This window comes from Pollachius pollachius, assembly GCF_949987615.1.
Source record: "Pollachius pollachius genome assembly, chromosome: 13".
Classification (NCBI taxonomy): Eukaryota; Metazoa; Chordata; class Actinopteri; order Gadiformes; family Gadidae; genus Pollachius; species Pollachius pollachius.
In genome coordinates this window covers 887208-903569 of record NC_136946.1, presented here as the reverse complement: position 1 = coordinate 903569, position 16362 = coordinate 887208, and the positions used below count along the sequence as shown (strand labels likewise).

General features: G+C 45.4%; 1 protein-coding gene across 13 annotated transcripts in view; it reads right to left on the bottom strand.

Annotated features, from left to right (window-relative positions):
- The window catches only part of LOC307084948 (uncharacterized protein), a 140591-nt gene that overhangs the window by 63780 nt on the left and 60449 nt on the right, over positions 1–16362 (bottom strand). Inside the window, exons 1-7 of one of the 13 annotated variants that reach the window (XM_079749500.1) lie at positions 2609–2777; positions 1672–1768; positions 1380–1496; positions 1066–1188; positions 875–991; positions 675–741; positions 297–522 (exon numbers count right to left, since the gene is read on the bottom strand). The exons of 10 other annotated variants lie outside the window; for them this stretch is intronic. In XM_079749500.1, the coding sequence (XP_079605626.1) occupies positions 297–522; positions 675–741; positions 875–991; positions 1066–1188; positions 1380–1496; positions 1672–1754 (733 nt within the window). In that variant the 5' untranslated portion in view covers positions 1755–1768; positions 2609–2777. Of the gene's footprint in view, positions 1–296; positions 523–674; positions 742–874; positions 992–1065; positions 1189–1379; positions 1497–1671; positions 1769–2608; positions 2778–16362 lie in introns of those variants that run through there. 2 more of the 13 variants (XM_079749490.1, XM_079749491.1) reach the window with 2 other exon arrangements.

The window sequence follows — 16362 nt, the reverse complement described above, 5'->3', positions numbered from 1 at the left end:
GGTGATGTGGTCGGGGGATTTGGTGCTGGTAATGATGATGTTTAACATTCTTTAACCTGAGACCCCCACCATTACCCTACATATCCGGATCAAACCATTTAACCTGATACCCCACAACAACCCTACATATTGGATCAAACCATTTAACCCCAAAGAGGAAAGATTGTCTCCACATGGAAGGATGAAATGTATAAGTCTCACATTATGTCATTTAGTCTGAACAGAACAAATAATAATCTCCTACTGCTCATCAAAATGTGTATTTCTTCTCTGTTTTCAAGATAAGAGCCTCTTACCGCCCCACAGTGCCTCAGCCAGTTCCTCCTGGTTCATCTCCATCAGGCAGAGCTTTGTGATGTCCACCACTCCCTCTATGGCGCGCCTCCTCTGCTCCTCCTTCTTACCATCCACCTCCTCCTCCACTCTCTGACCCTCTGAGCATTGTGGGTAATCTGAGAAGAGATCCCTCCAGAGCTTCTTCAGCTCCTTGTCTAGAAAAGCGTGTGCGTTCTCCTCAGCCCTCTGGAACAGAACAAACATCAAGGAGAACTTTACTCTGAACTAACTGAGGACATCAGAAGCATCTGTCCTGGATCCACGTCCCGCTGGACAAGAGATGCTTTCTAATGTCCATGGAGAGCTGAAGTCAAACGTCTTGGTGGACATTTACACACCTTGATCAGCTCTGTTTGATGCTGCTGTAGAGACTGAGCACTGGTAACCTTTGACTTCTCCAGGTGTCTGTGGGAAACACACACACGCACACACACACACACACACACAATTATATTGCCCCAGACTTGTAGACATCAGTATCAGTAGAGTCTGATAACAACCAACTGGTCTATTTTCATCGTCTGTTTGAACCCCCTACCTCTCCTCTCTGGAGGGGCGTCCATCTTCAAAGTCCAATGGTATATCCATAGAGTGGTCACTCTTCATGGAGACACAGCTGGGTCCAGGGGAGTCTGCTCTCTGCTGCTGGACTCTTCTAGAAAAACAAGAACCAGGATTTATGGACGTTTGATAGAAGCTGTGTCTTTATGATCTCTGATAAATCCTCACCTCCTCTCAATAGACTGGTTTCCATCTTTAAAGTTATCAGGATGTTCCATAGAATCTGCATTCTCAAAGGAGTCACAGCTGGAGCTGGATCCAGGGGAGTCTGCTCTCTGCTGCTGCTCTGGGCTTCAACACACACACACACACACACACACACAAACATACTTTAATTCTTCCTGCCTTGGAAACATCAGTGCCAGTAAAATCTGATAACAAGTGTCTGATCTCTCCTGCTGGACTCTTCGAGAAAAACAAGAACCAGAATTTATGGACGTTTGATAGAAGCTGTACCTTTATAATATATGATGAATCCTCACCTCTTCTCAATAGACTGATTTCCATCTTTAAACCCAACAGGAAGTGCCATAGAGCAGTCACTCTTCATGGAGACACAGCTGGGTCCAGGGGAGTCTGCTCTCTGCTGCTGCTCTGGGCTTCAACACACACACATACACACACACACACACACACACACACACACACACACACACACACACACACACACACACACACACATAGCTTTAACTCAGACTAATGCTGGAGTCATGATGTGTCACTGCTGAGCTCTGAGATGGACAACAGTCACAGACAGAGAGATCCTCTTCTTACCTCTTAGCTTTGCTCCGGCGGCCATGTTCCCCAGACAGAGTGGTCTTAGAGGTAGAACCCCCCTCCTCTCTCTCCTCATCCATAGTAGACTGGAGACCTGGACACAAACACAACTCATCCATAACCTCATTTGCCTTTTGAACTTTAGCTGTTTATTGAGAGAGAAGATCATTGTGACTGGGTCACACTAAAGCATTATGGACGTCATAGACCATCAATATGAACCCCACAACATAACCACACTGCCCTCACTACAGTACAGATGTGTACAGCAGATGACAGATTAATAATTAAACACCTTGGAGACTGTAACTGTGCTTAACACAAAAAAGATATACAATAGACGGTACAATTGCGGTACAATTAAAAGTAAAGAACGTTAGAATAATTTCTCCACTGGAACAAAGTCTGAATTCTGTCACTTTACTGAACCACAGATCCCATATAAATCAACTGGTGAAGCTCAACACATCGATAGTCAATCCGCACAAATATTGAACTTTTTTAAACATCAGCACATTGAAAGGACTTCTATCACGTCCTTCTTTTAATTCGGAGTAGCATCAAGGCAAACGAATCACTTGAATATTGAACGCAGTGTTCAATTTACCACACGGCTCAGAAAAGCAGTGAAACATGAACTATCGTTGTATTCTCTACAGTAAACTCTGTCTTTAATTGATAAGCGATACACGGAGACATATACCAATATGAGATCAATATTATATACCAGTAACCTAAAGACAATATTAACGGTAGTAAGCTGGTTGTTCATTATCATACACATAACCTAAAGACAATATAAACGCTAGTAAACTGGTTGATTATTATATACCAGTAACCTAAAGACAATATAAACGCTAGTAAACTGGTTGATTATTATATACCAGTAACCTAAAGACAATATAAACGCTAGTAAACTGTCAGTCTACCTTACCTTATCGTATCTACTCCGGGATTACATTGCGTCCATACGGTATAAAGTTGTAAAAGTATAAATGTAAGGAAAGAAAAGGAGGTTAAGGTGTTCATAAAACAAGTTAATCAGGTGAAAGAGAGTGAAAGTAAGGCTCCTCGCTGCAGCAGGCTGTTCTGAGGAAGTGAGCTGAACGGTTTGACTCGCAGTGAAAAAAACCCAGAAGAGCCTCCCCTCTCAGCGCGGGTCACGGGTTTAGAGAGAGAGAGAGAGAGAGAGAGAGAGAGAGAGAGAGAGAGAGAGAGAGAGAGAGAGAGAGAGAGCACCTCAGCTGGTCCTGAGGCTCTGTCCACAGACAGGTTCCCCCTCTGCTCTGCCTCAGGACCAGTCGGAGAATATATCAATTAGACTCAACCAAATTATAAAACATCAGAAACAAACCTACCTCACCCATTGGAACACTAAAACACACACACAGAGCAAAATGCAGTGTTATCTGGCCCTAAATAGACAGTACACTGTGGCCCCCTACCTGACCACAGTGACTGATGTTAGACATAGAGTGTTGCTAACAAAGTACAGACTGAGCGCTCACTGCCTGGCCATAGAAACAGGCCGCCATAAGAAGTCATGGCTGCCCCAAGAGGAGCGGCTGTGCCAGCAGTGTGAAGAAGCTGCTGTAGAGACCGAGCAGCACTTCCTCCTACACTGCCCCAAATTCAAAAATATCCGCGAAATATACTTTAGCAAATTCGGCCAAAAACACCCTCATTTTATAAACTCCCATGTAGACCAACTACAAATATTAATGGGAGAGAGAAAAGAAAGCTCCGTCCTCGCAGCACAATTTATTTCAGCTTGCCACAACATGAGAGGATGACATTCTACACCAGGCCTCACTGTTTGATTGATTAATGATTATTAGTGACCTATAATGCGTTTTATGTAGCTTTTCATTAATTAAAAAAAAAAGTTTTTTTTTTTTTATTTTTTATTTTTTTTCATTTTTTTTTCATTTTTTTTTTTTTTTATTTTTTTTCTTTCTCTTTTTTTTTTTTTTTTTAATATTATTATTATTATTATTTTTTTTATTATTATTATTATTATTTTTTTATATATATATATATATATATATTTTTACATATGTACATATGTATATCTGTATGTTATGTTATATTGTTACAGGTTGATATATGTACATATTGTTCTGACGTTCCATATTGTTATTATCGTAATATTTGTAATGCTTTGGCAACACTGTTTGGACTACCAATAGTCATGCCAATAAAGCTTTTTTGAATTGAATTGAATTGAATTGAATTGAGAGAGAGAGAGAGAGAGAGAGAGAGAGAGAGAGAGAGAGAGAGAGAGAGACATTAAGGGCTATACAAGTTGAGAGACGCAAAGACGCAGAAAGAGACAGAGAGACAGTGAGACAGCGAGAGAGTGAGAGAGTGAGACAGCGAGAGAGTGAGACAGCAGGAGAGTGAGACAGCGAGTGAGTAGGAGGAAGCAGAAGAGAGCTCAAGTTAGTTTTCTCTCTGTGAGGAACAAGCTGTGAGGGTCTGGTCTGGGGGGTCTGGTCTGGGGGGTCTGGTCTGGGGGGTCTGGTCTGGGGGGTCTGGTCTGGGGGGTCTGGTCTGGGGGGTCTGGTCTTGGGGGTCTCTTCCACCAGCGGTAGGTTGACCCTCCACACTGGATCTGCTCTCTGCTGGTTCTGCTCTCAGCTGGTTCTTCTCTCTGCTGGTTCTGCTCTCAGCTGGTTCTCCTCTCTACTGGTTCTGCTCTCAGCTGGTTCTGCTCTCAGATGGTTCTGCTCTCTGCTGGTTCTGCTCTCTGCTGGTTCTGCTCTCTGCTGGTTCTGCTCTCAGCTGGTTCTGCTCTCTACTGGTTCTGCTCTCAGCTGGTTCTGCTCTCAGATGGTTCTGCTCTCAGCTGGTTCTGCTCTCTGCTGGTTCTACTCTCTGCTAGTTCTGCACTCAGCTGGTTCTGCTCTCTGCTGGTTCTGCTCTCTGGTTCTGCTCTCTGCTGGTTCTGCTCTCTGGTTTTGCTCTTTGCTGGTTCTGCTCTCTGCTGGTTCTGCTCTCTGCTGGTTGTGGTCTCAGCTGGTTCTGCTCGGTTTCTTTCTTTGAGTGGAATCACGTTCAGGCTCATTCTATCAGCTGAATTCTGTCCAGTTGATTTCCGTCCCATTTAATCCATTCATATTAATTCTGTTCAGTTTAATTCACTTTGTTTAATTATTTTGGTTGAATTTGATTGTTTAATTGTTTCTGTTTAATTTTGTGTTGTTTAATCCAGTTTTGTTAAATTAATTTCAGTTCAATCGTTTCAGTTTACTTGTTTTAGTTCAGTGTTTCAGTTTCATGCCGTTACTCCTCTGCCGTGCATTGCCTTTGCAGTTGCTTTGTAATGTGTATTACTGTGCATGGATTACTTTTGTGTGTGGCTTCCTGTTCCACCCACACCACATCCTGTGTGAGGATGTGATACCTACCCCGGCCGTGTGAGCGCCTACACGCGAGCAACACCTCGTCTTCACCAGACAGCTGAGGACGCCATCTTAGGACGCAACCAACAGAGAGCCTCAGAAGAAGACCTTCAACTGCCTAACCACCTCTAAATATAGAGACACACACACACACAACTGTTGAAAGGGCAAGTACTTGAGGAAGCAAGAGAGAGAGCAATAGAGCGAGAGAGAGAGAGAGAGCAGAAGTACAGCAGAAGTAGAGAAGACGGGGGGATAGGGAGAACAGACAGCAGCAGGGTCAGTGAGCTAGTATATTCTGCATTTCTGGTGTGTCAGTTATAGATTGTGATTGAATGTAGATACAGTGGGGCAAAAAAGTATTTAGTCAGCCACCAATTGTGCAAGTTCTCCCACTTAAAAAGATGAGAGAGGCCTGTAATTTTCATCATAGGTAAACCTCAGCTATGAGAGACAAAATGAAAAAAAAAAATCTAGAAAATCACATTGTCTGATTTTTAAAGAATTTATTTGCAAATGATGGTGGAAAATAAGTATTTGGTCAATGACAAAAGGTCATGTCAATACTTTGTTACATGCCCTTTGTTGGCAATGACAGAGGTCAAACGTTTTCTGTAAGTCTTTACAAGGTTTTCACACACTGCTGCTGGTATTTTGGCCCATTCCTCCATGCAGATCTCCTCTAGAGCAGTGATGTTTTTGGGCCTTCGCTGGGCAACACGGACTTTCAACTCCCTCCAAAGATATTCTATGGGGTTGAGATCTGGAGACTGGCTAGGCCACTCCAGGACCTTGAAATGCTTCTTACGAAGCCACTCCTTCGTTGCCCGGGCGGTGTGTTTGGGGTCATTGTCATGCTGAAAGACCCAGCCACGTTTCATCTTCAGTGCCCTTGCTGATGGAAGGAGGTTTTCACTCAAAATCTCACGATACATGGCCCCATTCATTCTTTCCGTCACACGGATCAGACGTCCTGGTCCCTTGGCAGAAAAACAGCCCCAAAGCATGATGTTTCCACCCCCATGCTTCACTGTAGGTATGGTGTTCTTTGGATGCAACTCAGCATTCTTTCTCCTCCAAACACGACGAGTTGAGTTTTTACCAAAAGGTTCTACTTTGGTTTCATCTGACCATATGACATTCTCCCAATCCTGTTCTGGATCATCCAAATGCTCTCTAGCAAACTTCAAACGGGCCCGGACATGCACTGGCTTTAGCAGGGGGACACGTCTGGGATTTTTGTTTACCGTTCTTGTGATCATTTTGACCCCACAGGGTGAGATCTTGCGTGGAGCCCCAGATCGAGGGAGATTATCAGTGGTCTTGTATGTATTCCATTTCCTAATAATTGCTCCCACAGCTGATTTCTTCACACCAAGCTGCTTACCTATTGCAGATTCAGACTTCCCAGCCTGGTGCAGGTCTACAATTGTGTTTCTGGTGTCCTTTGACAGCTCTTAGGTCTTGGCCATAGTGGAGTTTGGAGTGTGACTGTTTGAGGTTGTGGACAGGTGTCTTTTATACTGATAAGGAGTTCAAACAGGTGCCATTAATACAGGTAACGAGTGGAGAACAGAGGAGCCTCTTAAAGAAGAAGTTACAAATCTGTGACAGCCAGAAATCTTGCTGGTTTGTAGGTGACCAAATACTTATTTTCCACCATAATTTGCAAATAAATTCTTAAAAAATCAGACAATGTGATTTTCTGGATTTTTTTTTTCATTTTGTCTCTCATAGCTGAGGTTTACCTATGATGAAAATTACAGGCCTCTCTCGTCTTTTTAAGTGGGAGAACTTGCACAATTGGTGGCTGAATAAATACTTTTTTGCCCCACTGTATATCCCAGACATTTTGAGCCACAAGCAAGTTGAAATGCGACATTGTGACTTTAATTCAAATCCGATCCAGTTAAACGTTGAGTATTACTGTAATTAGTTTCCACTGCAGTGACCCCCAGTGACCACCAGATGTCCCCAGAACACGATAAAGACCGTTCGGATGTTGACGCTCAGGGTTGTTTAGGCTGGAAGTGCGCCACATGTCCTTGACCGATCCAGAGGGGTTTTCCATCAACCAAGCTAAAGGCAAAGCCGGGCTTATTCGCTTAGCCTTGCTACTTCCAGCTAGAGTTGCGTTCCATTAACCTGACTTAAGAGAATCTCCGCTAAGTAACCATGGTAATTTATCCAACCAAACTAACCTGTTCGGTACCAGGCCAACTGTCAGACTTTCTTGAGCGGTGTTTCAGAGAAGTCCATCTGTCGGAAACAAGTGTATCATCAGAAGGTTCCGCCAAGCCTAGTCCTCAGGATTTTGTCATAAATGTACATATATGAAGTGCAAACAGCGTATATTTTCACTAAGGGTCTAAGATTAAATGATGCAAATAAAATAGTTAAATTAATTGCTATCAATTGTTATCGTGGATATTTTCTCAACACATTTTTATAGAATTCTATGTATTCTATCGAATCTATCAACCAGCAGTAGAGTGAGTGGTCTAGCATTTGCCCTGTAGCGTGGGTGTTTCGAGTTCAAGTCCTGAGTACGTTGTTGAATTCTTGGTGTTGACTAACTTTTGTAATTTCCTTTATATCAGAGAAATTAGGCCTAACAATTGACTTTTTACATAATAAATATTTCTTACAATATCCCTAGAACCAAAATATAACTTGCAAAAACCAATAGTAATGTTAATGTTAATCTTAATGTTACTGATAGTGAAGCCTTTGTCACAATGACAAAGACACTGCTGCATGGGACATTGTCAGCCACATGAATTCTATTCAGGTGAGTTTCTCGGCAGGCAGCCAAGACCACCTCTGTTGAGATAAATACTATGGTCAGTCCAGTGGTTAATTTGAGCCGGATCCTGCCAGTACAAGATCCGGCACCTCTTAAGTTTGCCCTCCCTGTGTTCCGGTACTTATTTGGGCAGATCCGGTACCTCTCAAAAAAAAAGAAAAAAAATAGAAACATGTTTAAATAAAATAATAATATGCATATATTAATTAACAGAACAAATCCCATGAATTTCATTTTGTTTATTAAGATTTAACATAATTTGAAAGTGTCGGAGATCTGTTGAAACACTGAAAAGCTGCAGGCCAACAAACCACCGCCCGACACTTCTGAAATTCGCCGCATCTGATGAGCAAGCAGAGAGGAAAAAAACAGTTACCATGCATGACCAAATGCATGTGCGCCACACACAAGTTAATAGAAATTATGATCAATTATATATCACAGAGCAGGATTGTGTGTCACGGTCTCTCCCACCAGATCCTAGTTTCCACTAGTACCGCTCTCTGTCAGTCTTGTCTGTCCCTGTTTATCGCTGTCTCAGTGTTTCATGTGCGGGGGCGTGGCCTGCGCATTCCAGCGCAGTTCCCCGATCCAGCCACGTTGATCACCCGCACCTGACAGTCATCTCCAATCAGGATCACCAGTATATCTACCCCAGCCTTTCAACCTTTCGTCGCCAGATTGTCAGTTGTACTTACCCTGTTGAGTAGCTTCCTGATTCTTCATACCTGTATTCCTAGTGTTCTAGTTTACTCGTGTTCAAGTCTGCGCATCCCTAATACCTCTGTCTCTCTACCAGTCATCACCATCACAACCATACTTCAACCCTGCTCTACTGCCGGAGTTACCATCGTCACCGAATCGTCGGGTGTGGCTGTCGGTTCGGCTGCCAGCCGACTCATTCAACCCCGGTTCGGACTACCCGGTCTGTGGATTCAGGATTACCCCTAACGGACGCAATCACCAGCACCAACCTTGATCAACCGTGGACTAATAAACTGTTCAACCGTTTCCGCTCTCGTCTGTGGTCATTTGTGCCGTGCATTTGGGTCCAGCCCGTCTTGAATTTGAAACGTTTACGATATCTCATGTCAATTTACAATATCTTTTTAATTATAATATTAATCCTGCGCGCCTCCTCTTTGCAATGGAATTTGTTTAAGATATAAAACCATTAACTTGAACATACACACTAAAACTGATATTTTCGTTTTTAAACAAATATTTGGAAACAAAAATTCATGTTTCCCGCAGTGTGCGTCTCTTTATTGAGCGGGTCTGCAGGAAGCAGGATCACACTCTGCACAACCAAGTCGGTAAAAAAGTCACGGTCACACACGACTCCGTAATCAACGCTTTCCAAGAATCCGTGGTGATGGCGACTTTCTCCGCTAAGGACAGGATCTCACGGAGGGAGGCTGCTGCTTCGCTGTACATTTTCTCCAGCCGCACAGTCATAGCTTGGCGACATGGCACTGTGTAATCCGCCACGAGAAATGCGTTCAGATCACGGAAGACTACGTCACGTCTCTGGCAAAGGCTGCCGTATATAAAATAGCATGCATATGCATCAGTTATATTCTCAATTAAATTGACAGAGCATTCCCTACAAAGTATTTAGGTTAACTATATAAGAGACTAGGTTTAGTTTGTGTCTGACAGAGGGCGTGCAATCACGATGGTGGCCCTCCATCCTGATGTCAGTCAGCCATCACGACGGAAGATGACACCGTCCATCGGCACAACCCTAGTAGGCAGTGATTGATTTCTCCAGTAATCCTTCCTAAACTACTAATTGCGTGGGGATTGAACCCCAGACGACCGGGTGCAAGTCCGACCCGCTACCCCTTCACCCCCCCTCCTTGGCTGTCTGAATCTCTGCGGACCCATAGAGCAGAGTTGCGGGCAGCTGAGAGGAAATGGAAGAAATCAGACTGTCCTAATGATCTATCTCACTATCTCCTTCTTCTCTCAGGTTTCACCTCCACTGTGTCAACAGCCAAATCTGCCTTCTACCGGACCAAAATTAACTCCTCCGCCTCAAACCCCAGGAAACTGTTTTCCTTGTTCTCTTCCCTCCTCAACCCTCCCTCCCCTCCTCCTCCTTCCTGCCTCACTGCTGATGACTTTGTTACCTACTTTACCCAGAAAGTAAAGGACATTAGCTCCTCTTTTATCACTGCCACCATCCTCCCTCCCCCGACCCCCACCTCTGTCTTTACCCAATTCATCCCTCTCACCTCAGACGAGGTCAACAGAATTATAACATCTAACCATGCCACCACATTGATACAGGTGTCCCTCAAGGCTCGGTACTGGGGCCTCTTCTGTTCTCCCTCTACACCAGATCTCTGGGCTCTGTAATTACATCCCACGGCTTTTCCTATCACTGCTATGCTGACGACACTCAGCTATTTCTCTCCTTTCCCTCATCTGACAAAGCCCTGATTGCAACACGCATATCTGAATGGCTGGCAGAAGTCAGCACCTGGACAACTGCCCATCACCTGAGGCTTAACCTCAACAAGACTGAGCTCCTCCTAATACCAGGGAAAGATTGCCCACACATGGACTTACTGGTCACTGTTGAGAACATCACTGTATCTCCTTCTCCAACTGCCAAAAACCTTGGTGTAGTGTTGGACAATCAGTTGTGCTGCACCGCAAACATCACTGCGGTGGCCCGGTCCTGCAGATTTGCACTTTACAACATCCGCAGGATCCGGCCCTTCCTCACAAGGGAAGCAGCTCAGCTTCTAGTCCAATCACTGGTCATCTCCCGCCTCGACTACTGCAACTCGCTCCTGGCTGGACTCCCTGCCTCTGCGATTAAACCCTTGCAGCGCATCCAGAATGCGGCAGCGCGCCTCGTGTTCAACCTACCAAAGTTCTCACATGTAACCCCCCTCTTCCGAGACCTCCACTGGCTCCCTGTAATTGCTCGCATCAGATTCAAGATGATGGTACTGGCATACAAGGCAGTCGATGGAACTGCCCCTGCCTACCTCCAAGCATTAGTAAAGCCACACACCCCAGCTGGATCCCTCCGCTCAACTACCTCAGCTGGACGTCTGGTACCGCCATCGCTAAGAGCAAGCAAAGGTCGATCAGCAAAGTCACAACTTTTCTCTGTTTTGGGACCTCAGTGGTGGAACGAGCTCCCTACCGATGTCAGGACCGCAGAGTCGCTCACCAGCTTCCGCAAAAGACTCAAAACTCACCTGTTCAGAGTTCATCTCGACTCTGCATAGAAACCAATGCACAGCCACCATTGAATGTTGTACGTCCTGGCACTTGTACATTGCACTTATTCAAGGTACTTAATTGTGTAGCATCTACAGTAGCTGCTATCGCTGCTTTACACGGGGAATGGGTTAGCCTAGCGATTGTAATACTTGCACTTGGCTCTATGAACGTCTTTACTGTACCGACAGCGATATATTGTTTCACTTCTTATGACAAATGTACTTATTGTAACAAATGCACTTATTGTAAGTCGCTTTGGATAAAAGCGTCTGCTAAATGCCCTAAATGTAAATGTGACTCTTGTCTTGAAGGTAAATCAAGAAAATAAAATCAGGTGTGTAGGAATAAATGTTGGACAGAGACCCTCCCCCATCCATCCCTCCATCATTGAAACACATGTCTACGGTCACGTGATGCTACACACACGACTAACACAACGTCAGTGTAGCTATTCCTCTAAAATCTGTTCTGGAGCTCAGGGTCACTCAGGGACTGATCTGAGCCTAGCCCTATTCATAGAACTCATTTACCCACAATCCTCCGTGTTCTACTGCAGTGAGCTACTCCTGAGAGCTGTGTGTTCACCCAGTAGCTTCAGCAGTATCGTAGCAGACCTGGCATTGGATGTGACGAGGTCAGGTGGAGGTGGTGAGACATGTGTTCCCCACCTCCATCCCCTCCAACACCAGTCTTACCCCCGTCCTGATGAGGGCGGGGTCCAGGGGGGTGGAGATGTCCTCGATGCCTTTCAGCTGGACCACACACTCGTACCTCCCCAGTCCTCCTGTGGGACGGCCGTGAGGTTGAGGTCCACGCTGACCTGGAAGGTCCCGTCGTGGTTGGGGAGGACCTCCCCGGGGTCCACCTGCTCCTGGAGCTCCTGGCCGTCTCTCCTCCAGAACACCACCACCCTGTCAGGGAAGAAGCCTGTAGCATGGCACACCACTGGGGAGGAGGGGCTCACAGAGACACCCGCGGACGCTCTGGAGAGAGAGAGAGAGAGAGGGGGGAGGGGGGAGAGAGACAGGTGTACAGTCTGTTCCTGTAGTGTATCAGTTCATCCACCAGACATGAGTCTGTCATAGCCAGCAGGTCATGTGACTCTACCTGTTCTCTGCAGAGTGCTCTTCCCATAGCTCAGGTCCTTCTTCGGCCAATCAACACAGTACTTCAACACAGTACTACAGTTTGGTGGTGACAGCCTGACGTACTGGAGCGACCCAGGTCAGGGTCTTCAGGTCCAACGCCATGAAGTCCTCTCCACCGTAACCATACTGTTCATTACCATCAGTAGCATCATGGGTCACACGAGGGTCTCCTGGATCTCCCCCACCCTCCGGGTCGTGACCCCCGTCCCGGGGAAGTACGAGTTGCTAGGCAACGGCGCCCTGGTGGGGCACCGGGTCCAGCGGTCCGAGGGCGGGAACTACACCTGCTGGGTGGGGGGAGGGCGTCGCCAAGGACGACCACAGCGCTGGAAGTGCTGCTGACTCCGCCCTCCGACGGACCCTCCGTCGTCACGTCTACCTACCGACTCCTGAGGGAGGGGTCCGCGATGGATCAGGGGCTTTAAGGGACTTTTAAGGTGCACCTTCCAGGGCAGACGTCCGGATTCAGGGGGATTTAAGGGACTTTAAGGGAAGTTTAAGGTGCAGCCTCCAGGGAAGACGTATTACCTTGGAGGGATAAGTGGCTTTGACACGTTGGGGGTGGGGATAAGTGGGTTTAACGGGTTGGGGGTGGGTCGGGGGGAGCACACATATATACACACCGCATACACACACACACCACACACACACGCATGCACACACGGGCGCGTTGAAAGACAAGCGCAAGATCGATCCCGCATCCCGTAATGTCTTGTGAGATTGATATCCCCCCTCCCCCCTTCCTTCTGTTTTAACGGCGTCGCCGTCCACAAACTCTCCCAGGTAAGACGTTCTGTCTATAGACTGTAGAAATTGCAATAAAAGAAGTGAAGAGACAATTTCACACGTCGACAAGCAACGGCAGGTCGTTCATTTTGTCATAAATAAAAAACTGTTCAATTCAAACATTGCGCCGATCGTCATATCAACACACAAGTCACTTGATCTTAAAGAGACAGCGTCCCTATAACACAGAACGAAAACATGTCAATAACACAGTATGGTGAATTATGTCTATAGAGTCCACCACAAGACTACACTTTGTTCCTCCAATGTAATATTACATTTGAGCAACATAGTTATGTTGCTATTGTAATATATATATATATACCAAATATACATATAGATTACATTTTTCTATCGAAGCTGAAGTCCCTGTACTGTGCTGTCGCCCCCTAGGGGCCTGGAGGATTACGAGACGGTGTGGAACCACACAGGGGAGCGGCGCTGGGACATGGGACCCGTCCCCAGCTGTCTGGGGGCCTTCACCCTGAGGGTCCGGGCGGAGGCCGGGGCCAGGGCGAAGTCCTCCACACCCCCGCTGAGAAGGGTGAGACCCCCCCCACCTGTGTTGAACTTAAATAGACACACACACACACACACGCTGAACACACATGCACACACACACACACACACCAAACACACACACACACACACACAAGCCGAACACACACGCACACACACACACCGAACACACACACACACACACACACACACACACGCCGATCACACACACACACACGCCGAACACACACGGACAAACACACACACACACACACACACACACCGAACACACCCACACACGGGAGACGGGGGGGGGGGGGGAGTGAGAGGGAGACGGGGAGAGAGAAAGAGAGACAGAGTGTGTCCGTCCGTCTGTCTGTGGTTTCTTTTGACAAACGACACAGAGACACTGAGAACCCCCCCAACCAAAACCCAGGGAGGAAAAACATTTGTGGTTTTATTTATAATTTATAATTAATATTAGGTCTGTCAAGCTATCAAAAAACATAATCTAATTAATTACAGGCTCTGTGATTAATTAATCTAAATTCATGGCATAGTTACTTGGAACATTTTTCCAAGTAAGTATTTCAAAAAATGATTTAATTCAAGTAAATTATGGCAGATGAGTGTCTTTCATTAACATACGGTGGATATTAAGATCAAATGAATAACATTTCCATCTCACTCAGGATTCAATGCATCTCAGTCGAGTGTGGCTTGACGAGGCTGGCTGCTAGCGCCAGCTTCAGGGGCGGTGGCAGCTCGTACCTGCCAGCTTGCTACCAAACGTTTTGCGTTGAGGTGATATCTAAGGGTTGATGAACTCCGGTGATAGGAAAATTCCTTACTACAGAGATAGCAGATAAGGGTGTTCCTATCTACAGTTCCGTCTGGGAGTTTAAACTTGAACTTTCCGTGCACGGGGCTGAGCAGCGTCTTCTCGTCTGCCTCCATTTTGTTTCAACGCAAATGACGCACCGGGCACTCAAAGGGCACTATAGAAGCATGATTAATCTGCGTTAATTTGACAGCCCTAATTAATATATTATTTATCTTAAGGCTCTTATGGAAGCATTATTCACTAAAAAACGAGAAATCATCGGCTGAACACACGAGAACATTCAATCGGATCCACCGAGTTGTTTATTGCAATTATGCTTCATTAACAAATACAACAGAAAAATAGTCCCTTTCATGTACAGAATAAATGCAAGGACTAAAACAACATGTTCAGCGGACGTTTGGTTCCCATCAGAACACAAAAAAATCAAGATTCGGTTTACAGTAATTTACAACATGCAACATTATCCCATAGACCTCTTGGTTATTATTAATAAAATATAAAATCTGCTTTAAATGAGGTTGTAAATCAGGATTATGTGACTTTCGGGGAAATTAGTCAATGGAGGCTGAGGGAGGAACATCCTACCTGAAGTAATTGTCAATAGGCGATAGGGGGTGCTAATCTCCCTTTATAGAAAAATAGTCTGTTACATGTACACAAAAAACACAAGGACTTACTCAAAGAGTCTGACAAAGGAAACAGAGAGTTGCTTTAGTGGTGGAGGGATGAGACACTGTTCAGACAGTGACCCGTGATGGACACAATTTCGAGGGAGAAGTTAATTGTTAATTTTCTAGATTTATAGCGTGAGAAGCTGACGTTCATGCGGCGTAAAATAAGTCTACGATATAAAGCCGCGTGTTCGTCACCTGACATCGACAAAGATGTTACAGTCTATGGTTAGTAAAACAATAGAAGCAGCAGACTTTACAAATCATCAACAGGTGTGGACACATCTTTAATAACTGAACATGTTCTGCGGCCGCTTGGTTCTCAACAGAACACGAAAAATCTAAAAAATCAAGATTTAGTCTTATGTAATTTACAACGTGCAACATTATCCCACAGACCTCTTGCTTATTATTAATAAAATATAAAATCTGCTTTAAATCAGGACTATGACAAAAATGATATCAGAGCCCTTGAGACCAAAACTGGTGAAGTCTGAAAATATACAAACATTTACCATCAATAGGTATTTTATATATATTTCAAATAATATACGCGGTTATCTAACCATGGGAGATCTTAAAAGTCTTTTCATGGTTTATCATGCTATACTTTCCAGAAGAGAGAGAGAGAGAGGGAGAGAGAGAGAGAGACAGAGAGAGAGAGAGAGAGAGAGAGAAAGAGAAAGAGAAAGAGAGAGACACACACACACACAGACACACAGTGAGAGAGAAAGAAAAGAGGGAGGGAGAGAGAGAGAGAGAGTCTCTCATCCTCTAACTAGAGTGTGTGTGTGTGTGTGTGTGTGTGTGTGTGTATGTATGTGTGTGCGTGTGCGTGTGTGTGTGTGTGTGTGTATGTGTTTGTGTGTGTGTATGTGTGTGTGTGTATGTGTGTTTGTGTGTGTCTGTACGGGCGCACATTTTTCTTTTCTACAACCGACACAGAGACGCTGAGGACCCCCGCCCACCCCCTACCCAGACCCCAGGGAGGAGGTCCCCCTGGGTGAAGGAGGAGCAGAAGGTGTGGATGTGTGTCAGTGTGTCTGAGGACCCTCCTCCACCTGGGGACACTCTGTAGAAGGACAGAGAGCCAGCAGGCCGGTCCAGATACACTCCTACTCTGGTGGAGCCAGCGGGGGGGGGAGGGAGGTCTGTTATTGTACCGTTGTACCAGGCAGAGTAACGATCATCATAACAATAAAGACTCCAGGACTTGTTGTTCCCTCCAAGCATGCTGTCACCACCCCATCCTCTCCTTGTGATTCCTCTGTATGTCACTCCT